The 20,197-nt window shown below is 47.9% G+C and overlaps 1 protein-coding gene across 2 annotated transcripts in view; it reads left to right on the top strand.

The window, feature by feature from the left end:
• Positions 1-20,197, top strand: part of pik3r3b (phosphoinositide-3-kinase, regulatory subunit 3b (gamma)) — a 238,229-nt gene that overhangs the window by 206,378 nt on the left and 11,654 nt on the right. The window contains exon 1 of one of the 2 annotated variants that reach the window (XM_083911192.1): positions 15,363-15,805. The exons of the other annotated variant lie outside the window; for it this stretch is intronic. Coding sequence (XP_083767318.1) covers positions 15,688-15,805 — 118 coding nt within the window. The 5' untranslated portion in view covers positions 15,363-15,687. Of the gene's footprint in view, positions 1-15,362; positions 15,806-20,197 lie in introns of those variants that run through there. 2 annotated transcript variants of the gene reach the window in all.

Raw genomic sequence — 20,197 nt, 5'->3', positions numbered from 1 at the left:
TTTTGTGGTGGTTTTGCATCTATTTTTAGTCATTTTGCATCTTTTTGTGGTGGTTTTGCATCTATTTTTAGTCATTTTGCATCTTTTTGTGGTGGTTTTGCATCTATTTTTAGTCATTTTGCATCTTTTTGTGGTGGTTTTGCATCTATTTTTAAGTCATTTTGCATCTTTTTGTGTTGGTTTTGCATCTATTTTTAGTCATTTTGCATCTTTTTGTGGTGGTTTTGCATCTATTTTTAGTCATTTTGCATCTTTTTGTGGTGGTTTTGCATCTATTTTTAAGTCATTTAGCATCTTTTTGTGGTGGTTTTGCATCTATTTTTAGTCATTTTGCATCTTTTTGTGGTGGTTTTGCATCTATTTTTAAGTCATTTTGCATCTTTTTGTGTTGGTTTTGCATCTATTTTTAGTTATTTTGCATCTTTTTGTGATGGTTTTGCATCTATTTTTAGACATTTTGCATCTTTTTCTAGTGGTTTGCATCTATTTTTAGTCATTTTGCATCTTTTAGGGTGGTTTTGATCTATTTTTAGACATTTTACGTTTCTATGTTGTCGCTTTCTGTGCTGACCAGAGTCTGTGATGTGAACTAACGCGTAGTGTCTCGTCTGAGCTCCGTCTCACCCCCGGAAATGTTCGTTCCCTCAGAAGAAGTGTGCTCAGCGGGGGTCTGCTGGACTCCTTTGTTCTGGGAGTGTAACGGGTACTCACCTGGGAGCTGCATAAATGTTTCTGAAATGAGTTTTTCACAACAGGGAGCGATCGTACTCGTGATGACGTGGGTGAAAAATGATTGGATTAAATGTTGTTTTCTTGTGATCACGAGGTCGCTTGGTTATCAAACATAATTACGTATAAGTCATTATTTTTGCCATCATGAGGAAAGAGGTTTTCGATTAATTTCGCAATGTCAACATCACAAGACGGGTCGCACACAGTCAGACATTCAAGACCCACAGGAGCGAAGCATACCAAGCACCAACCACAGGGTCGCAGGATGGTTTCTATACACGACAACAGCAGTTCATTTTCTAGTTTATATGTTTCGTAAGGAAGCGCACGAGTATGTATCAGCAGCAGCACGGAGGGTTTGTGTCCACCAGTGTCTCAGTGTGCCGTATGGGCAGAAACAGGAAATATGGCCTCTCTCTCTGTGTGACTCGCTGCAGTGGCTCCATCCCACTGACACCTTGAGGGCATGCTCCACACACACACACACACACACACACACACATACACACACACACACACACACACACACACACACACACACACACACACACACACAAAAAAAAAAAAAAAATCTAGGCTGTAGTCAAGACCAAGACCGGGTCCCAGCTGAGTTCAAGCACAGACTGTATAAAAAATGAACGTAGCAGACTCCGACTCATTTCCTGTGACGTTGGGGGGACGGAGACACGTCTGGCTGACGTACACCTCAGAGGAGACGTGAGGGACTGCATGTAAGGGCGCCCTCCCACTGTGCCTCCGTCCCGTGCCCCGTGCTTTAGGGTCCTTGTCCCCCCCTCCAGGCCCGTTTGTACTCACACTACCTGGGCCTCGGAGAATGCTTCTTGCTGCCTATACGTCATCACGCCGTAACACGTCACACGCATTGATGACGTCATGGCGATGCGTGGCTTTGTTTCCAGATCTTTCCGTAGACCTCTGAGTTTTTGTGCGTCTTGTCGACTGTTTTTGAATCTTTTCATCGACCAAATCTGCAGTAAACACTCCACCTCCGCATCACACCAACGTGAACCTTTCACCGCCATTGTTTGAAATGTCCGCGCATGGTCCCTCCTTCTTTTTTCTACGTCCCAACAGGCGCACAGGAAATGACCTCAGAACCGCCATAGGCCTCGTGCTCGTACACGTGCGCACGCTCTTGCTCGTACATGTGCAAACGTGCTTTACAAAACCTCTTGGGAACTTTGGGCATCTAAGACAGAACATATGCCTGTAAACATGGGGTCTTTTTTTTTTAACGCCTTGCACTGTGACAAAATCGAATGTTGCCAACAACAAGCGAACAAGAAGGTGACTGTTCAGCCACATTGTGCGTTTTAACAATAACTGCAGCAGCGGTGGTGTGGGGGCGGATGACGCGCTGTGTGCGTCCCTGCACCCTCCAAAAAAACGCTTATTCATAATATATACAAAAGTGCCGCGCCATATTACGCAACCGTGCTGTGTGTGTGAGTGTGTGTGCTCTCCCAGAAGACCCCACTCCACCGATGTCTATCTTTAGCAACCTATTCATGTCTACAGTTAAATTGTACTTTCCACTCTAGTTATTGCAGCAGCAGACGAAATATGAAAAGTGCTGAGGGCCACGGATAACAAGCACAGGCAGCCTCCTCATCACTGTACAGTCAAACATCCCCCTACACACACACACACACTCGTATGTATGGATGGATTGTATGGATGTCCCGTCCGAAACTCCAGGACAAAAGGAACTCCGTGTCTCTTCCCTCCGTCCTCTTTCCGTCTCTCGTGCATCGCTTGCTTCGGTCTAGCGCTGCAGCCCCCCCCCCCTCCTTCCTTCCTTCCTTCCTTCCAGACTTCTCTCAGTTTACTGCTTCTGTGTCTCCCGTGACAGTAAACGCTCAATCTGTACGCTTTTCCTGCTGAAAGAAAAGAAAGAGCGAAGGTTGAACCACGTGCTCAGGGGCTGATGGATCGTACAGTAGTGACTCGGTGACACCGGGGGACGTGTCAGGGAGATATACAACACTATTGTGTGTCTTTCTGAATCACTGCTTTATTACGGCACGCGCAGTCAGCCCACCGAGGGCGCCAATTAAACCTATAAAGCACGAGACTGACAACCGCACACATGCTCATTTCTCTGACACGAGCAGCGAACGAGAAAGTCGGTTTCTTTAAGTCGAATAATGGAATTCATGTTTTCCAAATGCCACGTCACTAAAAGTGCTCCCTTCACGCAGAAGACAACAAACGCGGCTCCATAATGAAGTGACACGGTGGTGTGGTGGTTAGCACTGTCGCCTCACAGCGAGAGGGTTCCTGGTTTGAATCCTGGCTGGGGTCCTTCTGTGTGGAGTGTGCGTGTTGTCCCCGTGTCTGCGTGGGTTTTCTCCGGGTTCTCCGGTTTCCTCCCACAGTCCAAAGACGTGCAGGTGTTCGGTTCATTGATGACTCTAAATCACCCGTAGGTGTGAATGGTTGTCTGTCTCTGTTCGTCTCTATGTGTCCTGTGATAGACTGGCGTCCTGTCCAGGGTGGACCCCGCCTCACGCCTGATGTCAGCTGGGATCGGCTCCAGCCCCCCGCGACCCCGACAGGGACAAGAGGATGAAGATGAATGATGACAACACGATAGTGATGTTGTATCGCACTCGCCAAAAGTTGGGAGACTTGCAGGAAAGACATTAAAGAAGTAGCAGAGACGTCCTGACTTTTAGTTACTAATGAGCTCCAAAAACAGCCGATCCAGCTTCTACATTCGACCCTTGTTCGACCCGCACTCAGACCGTCCCCTCGGGCCTAAGACTCAAACCTATACTGCCAAACTGGAGACCCAAACCACTCTGAGACCTGTTAACATTGGCTTTAATCTGACCATTGCATGCATTGACTACTCTCTTTCTTTCCCCTCCTCCCACTTGTGTATACTTAAAACACATGAACGCAGAAACATTTCTTAATTACCCACATTTAGACACAACCAAACCAGTACTACCTGCTGCTGGCTGCAGGACTTGGTACGGCTTCTCTCTTTGCACAGAAGGTGCGGCTTCATCAAGCAGCGACCTCCGGGGCTAAAACTGAAGCCAGTGCACAAGTACCTTGCAACTGCAGTTCCTTCAGCAGCCACTGGAGGCTGGCTCCAAAAGTGAGCCAATCCCCATCGAGCCTGGTACAAACACATGGCGACTGAACTAGGGGTGACTTTGAAAACAACTCACCTTTTTATTGTTTAAGTCTTAAAGTTCAGCATAATTTAGGGCGCACTCACACGTATCCCATGAGTTTTGGTGATTGTCCCCCCTCCCTCTTTCCCCGTGTCCCAGGCCCGCTTGTACTCACATTACTAAGGGCGCACTCCCACTGTGCGTCCGTCCCGTGCCCCGTGCTTTAGGGTCCTTGTCCCCCCTCCAGGCCCGTTTGTACTCACACTACCTGGGCCTCGGCGAATGCTTCTTGCTCGTACTGTACGTCATCACACCTCTGAGATTTAGTTTTGTTTGACTGTTTTTGAACATTTCATCTGACAAAATCTGCAGTAAACACTCCGCATAAGACCACTGCAAGCCGTTCAACGCATCTTTTTAAATGTCGATGGTGGAGAACAGTTGCATATAAATGGACATCAGACATCATCGTGCATATGCTTTTGCCTGTACATGTGCATCCGTGCTTTACAAAAGCCCACCTCTCTCATCCGGGTCGTGCCGTACAGTTGCACTCACACTGGCCAAACGAACTAGACTTTAGCCGTGAAGCGTGCTTGGGCGCGGTACGAATGGACACTGTTAGTGCGCCCTAAGGGCATGGCGCCTCAGCTCATTGCTCGTTTTTGGATTAGCTGGGCGTTTGGCGGAGTCAGGCCGTGCCAAGATGGCGACGCCCCGAGCCATCTTGGCAAATCAAGCAGAAACGGGTGACAACTCGGCGACTACGTGCATGTTTTAAATCGTCTATGGTTCCACGCCAAACTCTGAAAACCATTTCTGTATTGCTCTAGAGCATCATCATTGTTTAGATTTTCACACACACACGCACACAGACACACACATGCACACGCACACACACACACACACACACACACACACACACACACACACACGCATAAACACACACACGCACGCACGAATGCACACACACACACGCGTATGCAGATAAGCTGGTGGTTCGCAGGTGTTGTAGGGTCACGATGGCTCCGTTCAGCCGCGTCAGCGTGTGTCACTCTCCTCGTGGCGTCTGGCGTTTCTATCTCGTTTCACAAAGTACAATGGCTGCAAAAGAGAAAAGACGAGTGTTTGAGTTAAATGGGGAGGATCTGTGGTTTTGGATGTGTGGCTTTTTGAGGAGCAGGTGTGACCTTCGCACATGCACAGATAGATAACACACACACACACACACACACACACACACACACACACACACACACACACTTGCAGATTACATCTAGTTTGCTGAACGGCTCGTTCTTAGAGAGTCATAGCAGCAGTTGAAGCTTTTGGACTCAGACTAACTCCAGGAACATATTGAGACATAAGTTTTCCTCGAAACTCTGTCTACGTTTTACTTTTTATCTGAAGTTAATCTGCCAGACTGAGGTGTGACAGACTAAACCCTGATAGGCGAACAGGTGGGTCCACGACTTTGAGTTAAAGCTTCAAGGCCAAACGCCATTCAGCCTCAAATAGCCTCATGTTAAATCATGGGAACGGAGCTGCATTTTTTTTTTTTGCAACTTCTGTGTCGGTCACATCACCATGGGACATTGAAAAGTATTAAAATTAAGAGATACAAGCTAGAGATACACGAGCGTGCGCACGTGTACGAGCACGAGGCCTACGGCGGTTCTGAGGTCATTTCCTGTGCGCCTGTTGGGACGTAGAAAAAAGAAGGAGGGACCATGCGCGGACATTTAAAACAATGGCGGTGAAAGGTTCACGTTGGTGTGATGCGGAGGTGGAGTGTTTACTGCAGATTTGGTCGATGAAAAGATTCAAAAACAGTCGACAAGACGCACAAAAACTCAGAGGTCTACGGAAAGATCTGGAAACAAAGCCACGCATCGCCATGACGTCATCAATGCGTGTGACGTGTTACGGCGTGATGACGTATAGGCAGCAAGAAGCATTCTCCGAGGCCCAGGTAGTGTGAGTACAAACGGGCCTGGAGGGGGGGACAAGGACCCTAAAGCACGGGGCACGGCACGGAGGAACAGTGGGAGTGCACCCTTAAATGTAGAGAAAGTGGCGCCTGGGAGTGCTTTGGGACGGGGAAGGGGCTCCCAGCAGCACCCTCTGCTCAGTGAGGACACTAACTGCAGAGTGAAGGGGCTCCCAGCAGCACCCTCTGCTCAGTGAGGACACTAACTGCAGAGTGAAGGGGCTCCCAGCAGCCCCCTCTGCTCAGTGAGGACACTAACTGCAGAGTGATCGGTGCATCAGAGTCCAGAACAGCACACAAGTGGAGCCTTTGCTCTGTCTTTCCCTCCGTGCAGCTACTGCAGCTTTAATAAAATCCTCATATTCCCTGACGTGACTAACCTTCAAATGTCTGAAGAGGTCCGTGGCGTTGTATTGTCTTTCTCCGACACAATCAGAAACAACCGAAGCAGTCAGACGTTTATTTAAACGGACATTTTTATAGAAGAATTAAAAATGTAGAGGTTAAAAGCATGCAACTCTGGGTTGTGCGTGGATTTGTGCTTCCCTGCTGCATTTCACTTAGTAGGCGGCGTCTGGTTTGAACTTCCAGGCAGCGCCTTTTGTCCGTGCTCAAAGCCTCTCAAAGAGACATTGTCAGCGCCTCACTGGACATTTTGGTCTCTATGGCGACGGAAATGGCAAACTCAACACCTGATTCCCCGGAGCTCACCTGGGCCTCTCTCTCTCGTGCACACATGCAGATTCTGTCCTCGACTTCTCACCTGCACACACGGACAGGAGGAAGCATTCAGAGGTGGATGTAAAACGACACCTGCATTCAATGGTTTCCTTCTGTTAAAGCATTATCTGCGAAATCTACGTATCCAAAGGAGAAGCTTCTGGATAATGGTGCTAAATTATACATGTGTGAACCTGCAACCAATTACCTGTAATGCTATTTCGGGTCCAGCTGGTGCCACATCGATGACTTTATTATTCTGCTGGGTGTAGTTTAGTTATTAGTTTGGTAATATAATGAGATTAGTTATTGCGATATATCTGTATTTGATGTATTTGAAGTGTTCAGATCGACATCCAGACAAAAACAATACCTCACTGCAGAGCACAACGTAGGTCTGCACACGGTTAGCTCCCAAATAACATCGTTTATTTTAAGCCTGTGAATGTTCTCATGTGTCCAGGTCGTCGTTATCCTCAAAGCAATTTCAGTCAAAAGCAACTGGACTTGGTTATTTGTCTAGGAAGACGTTTCACCTCTCATCCAAGAGGCTTCATCAGTTCATGTACACATCTGACCAGGCTGGGACTGGACCAGGACCAGGACCAGGCTGGGACTGGTCCAACTAAATGTTCACACATGGCCCCGTGTGACCCCAACGTCATTAAGACTCAATAGAGCACTAACGAAGTCGAAACCAACTTCCCACCAATGACTGCCACTCTAACGACGGCCTCATCGACCTTGTGAGAGGTTAAATACCTGGATCTCCACACCAGTTAGTTGGACCAGTCCCAGCCTGGTCCTGGTCCTGGTCCTGGTCCTGGTCCAGTCCCAGCCTGGTCCTGGTCCAGTCCCAGCCTGGTCCTGGTCCTGGTCCAGTCCCAGCCTGGTCCTGGTCATGGTCCTGGTCCTGGTCCTGGTCCAGTCCCAGCCTGGTCCTGGTCCTGGTCCTGGTCCTGGTCAGGTGCGTACATGAACTGATGAAGCCTCTTGGATGAGAGGTGAAACGTCTTCCTGACAAATAACCAAGTCCAGTTGCTTTTGACTGAAACTGCTTTGGGGATCGTTTATTTTACTTTTTACCCTTCAAGGCTATGTTTGGGTATCAGTTAGCGAACCGTCTATTTGGAGTTGGACAGCGTGCAGACCGTGAAGATGCATATCAGTGTCATGTCTGTGTGCTAAGTACAGAGCTGGAGTCAGCAGCTGCTCTCCCAAAGACAGGCTTTGATCTAACAGTCAGACTTTAGATAGACGTCTAAATTCACCTGAGCACCGCGGCTCTTAGCCCACAGTTAGCCTGGAGGCAGGGTGGCTAACGTTCTAGTCTCAACGTGTCCAGACTAATCTGGCAGCAACCTTACTGCAGGCCGGCTCTAAGTCCTGTGCCCCGTGCTTTAGGGTCCTTGTCCCCCCCTCCAGGCCCGTTTGTACTCACACTACCTGGGCCTCGGAGAATGCTTCTTGCTGCCTATACGTCATCACGCCGTAACACGTCACACGCATTGATGACGTCATGGCGATGCGTGGCTTTGTTTCCAGATCTTTCCGTAGACCTCTGAGTTTTTGTGCGTCTTGTCGACTGTTTTTGAATCTTTTCATCGACCAAATCTGCAGTAAACACTCCACCTCCGCATCACACCAACGTGAACCTTTCACCGCCATTGTTTGAAATGTCCGCGCATGGTCCCTCCTTCTTTTTTCTACGTCCCAACAGGCGCACAGGAAATGACCTCAGAACCGCCGTAGGCCTCGTGCTCGTACACGTGCGCACGCTCGTGCTCGTACATGTGCAAAAGCCCACCTCTCCCAAACGGGCCGTGTACGGCAAGCGTGCCGCTCCTAGACGTGGTACGGTTGCACTCACACTGGTCAAAGGAACCAGACTTTAGCCGTGAAACGTCCTCGGGCACGGGACGGACTGATAATGGTAACCCCTGGTATGTTGTAGTGAGTTCTCAGCACATCCTGATGATACTGTGATTATTTTAGTGCGTGAACTCTTTACATCCTCTCGTCTTCTTTGCAAAGAGGCACAGCAGCAGTGACACCAGACAGACATGAAGAGAAAGATCAAGCAGCTCCAACGACAGCAGCAGTTATTCCAGTGTTTTGTCATTATTGCCAATATTTAGCCAAGCTTTAAAAGTTATTATTTATTTAATTATTTAATGCACATATTCCCCTTAAACACATGAGTGTGTGTTTTGAATTTGAAGTTTCAGGCAGAGTCGTGGAGGAGGAGTCGATCCATTTGTAACTATGCTTCATATTTGATTATGCATACGCTATGCAAATAGGCCACTTGACGCCACTCGCCTCTATTGTTGGGGAGGTTAAATAGGGAGCAGTGTGCTGATGGCCGGGGACAGCGCAGATTAATACTGCTGTTCCCACCGTCCTCCTCCTCCTCCTCCTCCTCCTCCTCCTCCTCCTCCTCCTCCGCCCTCCGCCCGCCCCTCCTTCTTCCTCTCTTTCTCTCTTTTGTATGGCGAGGAGCAGAGTCAGTTCCTGGGTCATTGTTAGGGATCCATCTGCCCGGCCGTACACACACACACACACACACACACACACACACACACACACACGCACACACACACACACACACACACACACACACACACAGAGGAGCAGCAGCAGCAGCAGCAATTAAACCTGTTTGACACACTTGACAGAGAGAAGCTTTGGGCTGTGTGTCCGGCACGAGCCATCTGTGAAACAGCCACCCACACACACACACACATACACACACACACACACACACACACACACACACACACACACACACACACACATACACACACACACACACACACACACACACACACACACACACACAATAATATATAAGTGTGTGTGTTTAGTTTATTTGCACAGAAAGAAGATACAAAATGGACACAATGAAACAGGCTTCTTCAAATATTAAAAAAACACATCATCACTCAGTAAACAAACAAAACAAACAAACAGAACACTGAACATTAAAACAGAATAATTAGATATACACCCAACAGATGCAGCGTGTGTGCAACGTACTCTCGTCAGCATGTTCGTACGATATCTGACAAAATATGAGGCTCTTTTTAACGCCATGCTACAGCGACTGGAAGTGAACCGGCACTGTTCAGACAACAAAAGATGGCGCTTACGATAAATACGGATCAAACATTTGTATGATATCTTACAAAACGGTTAATGGAAGTCAACTTAGGTCGCACTATCGCTATCGCGTGCTATCCTTCCGTACCGTGGCCAAACACGTTTCACGGCTAAAGTCTGGTTCCTTTGACCAGTGTGAGTGCAACTGTACCACGCCTAGCTGCGGCACGCTTTCCGTCCACGGCCCGTTTGGGAGAGGTGGGCTTTAGTAAAGCACGTTTGCACATGTACGAGCACGAGCGTGCGCACGTGTACGAGCACGAGGCCTACGGTGGTTCTGAGGTCATTTCCTGTGCGCCTGTTGGGACACAGAAAAAAGAAGGAGGGACCATGCGCGGACATTTCAAACAATGGCGGTGAAAGGTTCACGTTGGTGTGATGCGGAGGTGGAGTGTTTACTGCAGATTTGGTCGATGAAAAGATTCAAAAACAGTCGACAAGACGCACAAAAACTCAGAGGTCTACGGAAAGATCTGGAAACAAAGCCACGCATCGCCATGACGTCATCAATGCGTGTGACGTGTTACGGCGTGATGACGTATAGGCAGCAAGAAGCATTCTCCGAGGCCCAGGTAGTGTGAGTACAAACGGGCCTGGAGGGGGGGACAAGGACCCTAAAGCACGGGGCACGGGACGGAGGAACAGGGGAGGGCGCCCTCAGTGGAGTCGCTGTGTTATGCTACTTCTCCTGCTTTTAATACGTGGAATACAGTGATTGGGGACAGTGTGCGTTTCCATTCCCTTTCCTCCTCATACATTTAGACAAAAAGCCCCCTCCTCTTCTCTTGTGATGGACAGAAGAGACAAGTTCAGGGAGGGGATAGACGGATGGATTGATGGGTGGATGGGTGGTGGGTGTGTGGGTGGGTGGATGTCGAGGGAGGACAGGCTGGATGGGTGGCAGATTGGGGAGCAGACCTTTCATTTATCGCGGCTCCCTGAAGTAGGACACCAGGCAGACAGATAGACAGAGCGAGCAGCTGTAATTACTGGTGGCAGCGCCCCCCCCCCCCCCCAATCTGAAGATATTGTATTGATATGAGGCTGTTAACAGGAGATTACCATGCGGATGACCGGGGGTCTGAGCCTGAGTCTGGGTCTCCACTGTGGCAGCTGATTATGATGATGCCATTGTTCTTTTTTATTTAATCTTGAAAGTGCTCCACTTTCTGCTCTTGGCACGGGAACAGAAGCGGAGCGAGGGAGTTAAAGACTCATAGGTTAATTTTTTTACACACCCAAAAAAAACCCAGATTTTTGAGTTAATCAGCTTAAAAATAGACCCCTGCTGCTGTCTGTGCACACCCAACACCCCAGAACATGCTCCTGCAGATGGAAATGTTAACTCTTCCTAAAACACAACATGCAAAAAATAATAAAAATAAAAAATAACACACTGAGACCCTTCTGAAAAGGCCAGAGGATAAAACAAATAGACCAGATCTTAAATTCAGTCGGTACATGCGGGTACAAGCGTCTGAAATGTGTTTCCTCAGGAGGGGGTCTGGAGTCTCCCTTAGAGAGAGGGGGAGAAGTTCAGCATCCGTGAGGAACTCGGAGTAGAGCCGCTGCTCCTTTGCGTTGAAAGGAGCCAGTTGAGGTGGTTCAGGATCATCTGGTAAGGATGAACCCTGGGCGCCTCCCTAGGGAGGTGTTCCAGGCACGTCCAGCTGGGAGGAGGCCTCGGGGAAGACCCAGGACCAGGTGGAGAGATTAGATCTCCACACTGACCTGGGAACGCCTCAGGATCCCCCAGTTAGAGCTGGTAAATGTGGCCCAGGAAAGGGAAGTTTGGGGTCCCCTGCTTAAGCTGCTGCCCCCGAGACCCGACCCCGGATATGAGGCTGAAGATGAGATGAGATGAGATGCATTCGAGCGAACAGAGAGACATACACTGGAATAATCCGCCACCGATTAAAAGAGCGGGAGCGGTGGAAAAGAGCAGCGATACGTCCTGATGTCCCCCGGATTACTGAGACGTCTCCTGAAGAACCTGTGATGTCGACGATCACAGCTGCTGGAGAATCCACCTCAGCATCAGACGTATCAACACAAACGCTAAGGTCAGCTCTCATAAGGGCCGTCCACGCCAAGGAATGTCAATATAATGCTAACTATGAATATTGTTTGAACTCACTTGGATCGCAGAGTCCACACTGAGCTCCCACCACAGCCACTTCCTGTTTGATCCAATCAGGAAGCTCCGTCAGCGTCAGTTCTCTGAGTGTCCACTAGGGGCAGGTTTCATAACAGAGCAGTTTCTCATTGAGCCCCATGTTAAACAGGCCGTTTACACAGCATCATTAAACCTGTTTAAGGACAAAAGAACATTCTAGTCTGTGTGTTTAGATCATATCTCCATGACAACACTGAGGGGGAGGGGCTAGTTTTTATTTGATTGGAGTTTATGAATAATTAGGGGCGTGGTCTCTTGAGTGACAGCTAGCCTCTGGCCCTCACTTCTCCTCGGAGGTAAACGTCAGCCAGACGGACGTACGCCCCTCCCCCCAACGTCACATACATGCCCTTTTTGAAGAAGGCGGACTGACGACCGGCTCACAAGTGAGGAATGGTTACAAGTGCTTAACCATGGGGACGTAACCATGGGGACGTAACCATGGGGACGTAACCGCAGTACCGAAAGTAACCTGCTGTATTTTGCGTATAAAAATATTGATTATTCCAGCTTTTATCTTTTTTCTAAATCTAAAAATAGGGAGCTATACGTTAATCCTGAAACAGACCTGAACCACCGATCCTGTAAATCCATAATATCCATTTTGGCAGGTGTGTGTGTGTGTGTGTATGTGTGTGTGTGTGTGTGTGTGTGTGTGTGTGTGTGTGTGCGCAGTAATCCCTGTATTACAGCCTTCCTAAATACATGTTTGCACCTCTCTAGCGTCCCTAAGCTTATGTTTAAGCTTCCATATCATTTACTGTAACTGTACTTAGCTCGCTGTAGGCGGCTTGGTTCACGTGGTAAATGGCACCTTTTCCTCCAAACAAGCCCACACACACACACACACACACACACACACACACACACACACACACACACACACACACACACACACACACGCGCACACACACACACACACACACATATCGCTGCAGAGGAAAAGACCCTACAGAGAGTGGTGTTATAGGGACTGGGGTCTTGTATGATTAGGTGATAATGTATTAAATGTGTCATAATATAGGATGTCTGGGGAGGTGGCGAGGGTTGGTGACGTGTGTATAAACTCAACAATGACCATTTCCAAAGCCACGTTGTAAGGATTTAAGTTGTTTGTGTGTTCTCTGTAGCCTTCAGTCGGCCATTGTTTGAATTAATTTTACTACGGCGTGAAAATCAACTTGAAACTTGTGTGATTTGTGTGTTGTCACTTTTTATGCTAATGCGGCGGAGATGGTACGTTTATTATTCCAAAGTTTAGAAACAGTGCAGTAGAAACAAATGAAGAGTATGAATCATAACAGGTGCATTAGCTAAACAGTATAAACATAGAAACTATACAAGAGTAAGGGACGGAGGAAGTGACGTGTTAAAGTGAGTGGTGGTGTGATTAACAGCAGCAGAGTCTATGTAAACAGGGGGCGCCCTCCCACTGTGCCTCCGTCCCGTGCCCCGTGCTTTAGGGTCCTTGTCCCCCCCTCCAGGCCCGTTTGTACTCACACTACCTGGGCCTCGGAGAATGCTTCTTGCTGCCTATACGTCATCACGCCGTAACACGTCACACGCATTGATGACGTCATGGCGATGCGTGGCTTTGTTTCCAGATCTTTCCGTAGACCTCAGAGTTTTTGTGCGTCTTGTCGACTGTTTTTGAATCTTTTCATCGACCAAATCTGCAGTAAACACTCCACCTCCGCATCACACCAACGTGAACCTTTCACCGCCATTGTTTGAAATGTCCGCGCATGGTCCCTCCTTCTTTTTTCTACGTCCCAACAGGCGCACAGGAAATGACCTCAGAACCGCCGTAGGCCTCGTGCTCGTACACGTGCGCACGCTCGTGCTCGTACATGTGCAAACGCGCTTTACTAAAGCCCACCTCTCCCAAACGGGCCGTGGACGGCAAGCGTGCCGCTCCTAGACACAGTACGGTTGCACTCACACTGGTCAAAGGAACCAGACTTTAGCCGTGAAACGTGCTCAGGCACGGTATGGAGGCACAGTGGGAGTGTGCCCAGTGTTCACACCGCACTAATGAAACTCTCTATTCATATAATTGAATATTGTGCATGTCAATGACATAATACATTATAATAATGTGAAGGAAATTAGATATAGTACAAGGTGGAGTAGAGTAGTAATATATCTTAGAAATACCGGGGTTAAAGATATTTGCCGTTTGTGTAACGTGAATTTACGGCTCAAAGGCCCAATTTCAGGTGCCCGGTCCATGTTACACTTAACAGTCACACTTAAAAACGCCTGGAAACCAACGGTGATTGGTTCGGTTGGGCAGATTCTCTCTGCCGTAAGTTACCAGACTGATCTGTGAGTAAAATGCAACGGAGCGCAGAGATCAGGATGGTCCTAGAGAAGCATATGATTTGTTATAAATGGGGTCAAATAAATGAAAGGGGCGGCAGTAGCTCAGTCTGTATGTGACTCGGCTTGGAACCGTAGGGTCGTCGGTGTGAGTCCCCGTGTGGACCATGAATGGAGTGTGGACTGGTGGCTGAAGAGGTGCCAGTTCATCTCCTGGGCACCGCCTCGGTGCTGTCGAGCACTGAACTCCCCAACTCCCCAACTGCTCAGGGCGCTGAGCCATTGGCACCTCGCTCTGACATCTCTCCATTAATTGCATGTATATAGGTCCTGTTTGTGCATGTGTGTGTATTTCAGGCCTGTGTGTGTGAGTGTGTGTGTGTGTGTAACCTGAATAATAATAATAACAGAGTAAAAAAATTGAATTTCCGCTTGAGGGATTAATAAATGAATTCTTCTTCTGTGTTTTTTTTAAGAATGACCGGCTCCTTATCCTTTTAGCCTGTGTTATGTCATATAAAGCAGCAGCAGCAGTGTGTGCAGTGAGTACAGTGTGTGCAGTGTGTGCAGTGTGTGCAGTGTGTGCAGTGTGTGCAGTGACATACAACACAGCCAGCAGGAAGCTTTAGGATCTGACTGGAAAACCACAGAATTTGTAAGTTGCTCTTCAGAGGCTGAAGTCATTTCCCTATTGGCTTTCAAATCCAGCTTCTGCGCATGCGCACAGAGGCTCGGCCAGCGGCAGCAGCAGCGGTGGGCCTGGGAAAGACGGAGGGGAAACCAGGGGGGGAGGGGTCAGCATTAAAATAACACAAACACACCGAGTGAACGCGAATAATTTCATATTTTGCTATATAATAGATCACTCAGAGACTGATTGTTAATAGTAATTACGAAAAGGATCTATTTCTTTTACGTTTTGGCGTTTTACAGTTACGGAAGTGAACCAGTCCACCCCCGTGAGCCGCAGCATAATGGTTCGTCCCAACCGTTGTCTGCCTGCGCGAGCCCCCTCTCGTCAGTGCTCTCCCTAACATGAAGCCAACGGTCGCGCGGCACCAGCGGAGGCGACGGCGGCAGGGGGCTGAAATGTAGAGCTGGCATCTACTTCTCCCGGCGTTTCAAAGGACGCTTAAATATATATATTTATATATTTACATCCAGAACAACAGACACGGAGGGCCTCCATGAAGAGCCCCGAGCCGTTAGCTGTAGTATCATGTCGCAGCCCGGTGCTTGCTGTCTATTTATTCCAGTCTGAAGCGGGAATTCAGATCCTTTTAGCTAGCTTAGAAAAAGCGAATTTAACCGCGTTTGTTTTGGGTTTGTTTCGTGTTTTTAACGCCCGTTCGCTTTCTTATCTTCACCTTTTTGCGGTGAGAAGATTGTCAAGTTTTTAAAAAACGCTAAAAAAAAAAAAAAGCCCCACGGAAGCGATGTACAACACGGTTTGGACGGCGGACAAAGCCGGCGAGGAGGACGGGGACTGGAGGGACGTGATGATGCCCTACTCCACCGAGCTGATCTTTTATCTGGAGATGGACCAACCGCCAGGTAAGGAGAGACCGGGCCTGTGTGTGTGTGTGTGTGTGTGTGTCCGTGTGTGTGTGTGTGTGAGACACCGGGCAGCGAGTTAAAGCCTGATACCGGACACACACGGGGGAGTTTTCCGGGCTGCAGGAGCCTCGGAGAGGGAGAGGAGGTGTTGTGTTTGGTTTGGTGTCTCGTTGAATTGGTGGAAAGTTTCTAAAGCTGCTGCTGCTGCTGCTCAACCCTCTTCCGGCTGTCCTGACAGACACCCCCCCCCCCTAGGATTTCACCTATTTCTGCTCCATTACTGTGCCACAGTTTCCACATTAGCCTAGCATAACCCTCCTGTTTAGCAGGCGACTTGATCTTCAATGAAACCATCTTTATATTCGGCTTTAAAACCAGCTTCCTGCACCCATGACAACCATTTACAGTACATGCATTATACTCTTTATACTCCTTTTTGTGCATGCATGCGCTGTGACACAGTAGCTGCAGCTCGGATCTCTAAAAAAGACAGTTTTTAGGAGACAACAGTCCCTTTACAGTACGTGCATTATGCTCTTTATAGTCGTAATACTCCTTTTTGTGCATGCATGCGCTGTGACACAGTAGCTGCAGCTCGGCTCTCTATAAAAGACAGTTATTTGGAGACAACAGTCCCTTTACAGTACATGCATTATACTCTTTATACTCCTTTTTGTGCATGCATGCGCTGTGACACAGTAGCTGCAGCCTTGCTCTCTTAAAAAAATACAGTTATTTGGAGACAATGGTCCCGTGGAAGTGTGCATATGCAGGCAGCCCATTACCTCCTTTTGACCATCTGCATATGATGTGATGTGATCATTGAAAGGCAAAGATGGCAGCCCCAAAATCTTCCAATCATTTTGGACTAAAACGCAAAGAGAGGAGCAACGCGCGCACTTCATTGCAGCCGAGTTTGAACACATTTTTGCACATTTGTATTTGAGTTATTACGCCACCATTTCGGGTCTAAATGAAACCGCTCCGTGATCCAGATCATCCCGAAATGAGCTCTGCCCGGTGCCGACAACGGAAATGGGGGATGGGACACAGAGAACAGAGAGAGAGGGGGGAGTAATGAATAAAACCGGGAATAAGAAACGTCCCGAGCATTTCATAACCGCACCACCGTGCACCGCCGCGCGCGTATGCGTCTTTGTCCCCCTCTGGAGCAGACTGTCACCCCCGGATTGAGTGTGTTTCATTCATTCCTTCATTCATTCATTCCTCGGCAATTGTGCCAGTGTCATTTGACTCCCCCCCTCCTCTCTCCTCTCCCCTCCTCCTCCTCTCCCCTCCTCCTCCTCCTCTCCCCCCTCGGTGCGCTGAATGGATCATGGCGCAGATGTGGGACGCTGTGTTGTTTCCAGGAGGCGCTGTTGAATGCACTTTGCCCGGTAGCTCTGTCCCTCTCCCCCCCTCCCCTCCATTTGTCTATTGAGATGTACTGTATACGCTGCAGCCACCATGAAGTGCAGTATTGTGTGTTTGCAGAGATGATGCAAAATATATAAACACCCCCTGAGGTTCAGATGCATTATCATGGGAAGATCAGGGCTTTATATTTAGCATGCTTGGATTTAAATGTTGTGTTTTCAAGGCTTTTGAAAAGTGCTTGAGCTTTAACAAGACAAATAAATAGATCTAGAATAGCAAAATAATTTAATTTCTTATCCTTTTGGAACAATTTTCATTGTTTATAACATCATACCATCTCTTTTTAATGAGATTTTAATGAAAAAGGTGAATTAATAATGTTCAATATCTATGTATTCATAGAAATATGTAATTACCACAGCTGTGAGGTGCTGGAAAAGCTTATAAATGGATGTTGAAAGGTGCACGAACGACCCCCGGTTTAGGATGCATCTCCACCTTTTGTGCAAGTAGGAGGAAAAATACGCTGCACGCACGACAGCGTGTGTTATCCAGTGCACTGTTGATGCTTTCGTTTGAGGTCCGAGTGAAGGGGACTGGTGCAACACCTCCAGTTTAACTCCAAAGTGAACGCCTCCTTTCCTCCCCTCCCGGCTGAACGAGGGAGGAATTGATTCTCTTTCTTCCTCTCTCCACCTGACAGTCGTCGTGCGCTCCTTCACTCGGTGCATCGGGGCTGTGAACGCACGCTTACCTGCCACCGGACCTCGGCTTGTACAGCCATTCGTGCAATCATCCGTTCATGCGTTCACGTAGATATGGAGTTACATTAGAGAGAGCTCAGGGGAGCATTTGTTTCTGTGATTAATCATTTTAGATGTACACAACAAAAGGTGTGTTTGGGACAATGAAGGTGGACTTTTGTGTGGCTCGTACCTGCAGTGTGTGTGTGGCACGCTATTAATTGTCTTTTTGTTGTGTGTGTGTGTGTGTCAGTGAGCTCATCCTGCCATCGTCTCTGCATCTTTTAATGTGTATATATACGGACTCCGCTCGTCTTTACCTCAACATATGCAGAGTGTGTGTGTGTGTGTGTGTGTGTGTCAGCAGAGAGAGCGAGAGAGAGACGACAGAGAGGAAGGAGGGATGATTGAGGAGGAGTGAAGAGACGGAGGGAGAGTAGGAGACAAGCGCCCCACAGATGTTCATTAGAATATTTATTACACTGGAATTGAAACGTGAAAGCCCAGTGACAGTTATAGTGTGTGTGTGTGTGTGTGTGTAACAGATTGTGTGCGTCGCCTTTGTGTGCGGGGCGATTAGCACAGGTGGATCACCACTGCCCCCCCTGCACAAAGCCTGCATGTCCACCGCCAACTTTTGAGTGTGCACGTGTGCATGTGGCACGCACGGCGAGTCTCCTCTGTCAACGGAAAATCACCAGGACATGACGGTTAAAGGACCAGTCCAGAGTGTTTTTGTTGTTGTTGTTGTTGTTGGTGCGTGCCTCAGATCCTTTGCAGCAGGTCCCACGTGTGATGCACACGACTCCCCCCCCCGGTTCTCCTTCCCTCCCTCCAGGTGCTTTCCGTTCCCACCTGCACAGCCTCGAACCCTGCTCTGATACGACTCCTCATCACAGTTAATGTCTGATTTTGATTTAGTGACACTGTCATAACGTCGGGCGGGTTGTTCACTGCATTGTTACGCAACAGTAACAATAACCACAGTCACGCTTCTGTGTTTTGAGGCGAGTGATCGACTAATTGCTCGTTAGGCTCCTTTGTTAATCATCAAATTATGTTGTTTTTTACTCAACTATTTTCTCCAAACGAACGATTTCGAGGTAATTTAAATGAGTGGTTGATTATTTTGACACCTTGAACATCAATTTAAATATTTGTGAGTGGAATTAACCCAAATTTTCCTTCCAGTGATGCACATTGGAAAAGTATTATCATAAGTATCGTGATCTATCAAGCACCCCCGCGTCGCTCTGTCATTAGGACCAGGCTGTAATAGATTTTTCTGCACAAGTGCACGCACCTGTGGAGGTAAAGTCACACCGGAGAGAGAGATTTATCCATTCTTTCAAGTGCAAGTGGTCGAAAAAAACAATATGTTGATGGTTTAGTCAGTGTCGCTGATTAGGCTTTGAGTGTTAACGTGAGTAAAACGAGCAGGAATGACTGAAAGATGGTGAATATGAGTGAATACGTCCTTTTATAAATGGACTAGAATGTGTACTGACCTGCTGCTGATGTACACACACACACACACACACACACACACACACACACACACACACACACACACACACACACACACACACAGCCTCTTTACACGCAGAACATAATCATCCGTAGAACAGATTGACACGTCTGTCGTCCGTATGTGGCGCTGAGTAACGACAGATCTGAACGTGACGTTGAACATAAAGTACATCATCGTCTGCGTAAAAGAAAAGAAAGCATCCACGCACTAAATCGGATGTTTCGGAGATGGATCTGTGACGGCTCGGGTTATTTCCTGCAAATATCGCCATCTTTGTTCCCTGTTTGTCTTCACATCTGAAGCCGATGATCCTCAAATTTAGATTTGAGACATAAAAGCAGACGGGTGTTAGAGTATGTTTAAGTCAAACTGTACAGACACAAATAAAGGGGTATTTATGAGTGGACTGACGGTGGGTCGGCTGCGTGTGCACGTGTGCAGGTCGCAGCCTCTCTGGTTGGTTGCAGATTTGCGTCTTTTCTCTGTTTTCACATTGGAAATTTAATATTTTTTCATTTTGGGGCGGTTTTCTGGACAAAAGTAGCTATTTAAAGACATAACTTTACACTTTTATGAGCATTTTCCACTGTTTTCTAACCATAAAGAGGCAGAATAATAGAGAAAATAGAATATATCTATAATTTTCAGTTGAAACAAAGTATGAAAGCGTCTCTTAACCACACACGGAGCTTCCTGTCTCACTGCGTTCAGTAGGAGACGACCTGTTGATTAAGCGCT

Source organism: Echiichthys vipera, assembly GCF_963691815.1.
Source record: "Echiichthys vipera genome assembly, chromosome: 3".
NCBI lineage: Eukaryota > Metazoa > Chordata > Actinopteri > Perciformes > Trachinidae > Echiichthys > Echiichthys vipera.
Note: the sequence above shows the minus strand (reverse complement) of the source record. Positions and strands in the feature narration are given on the sequence as shown.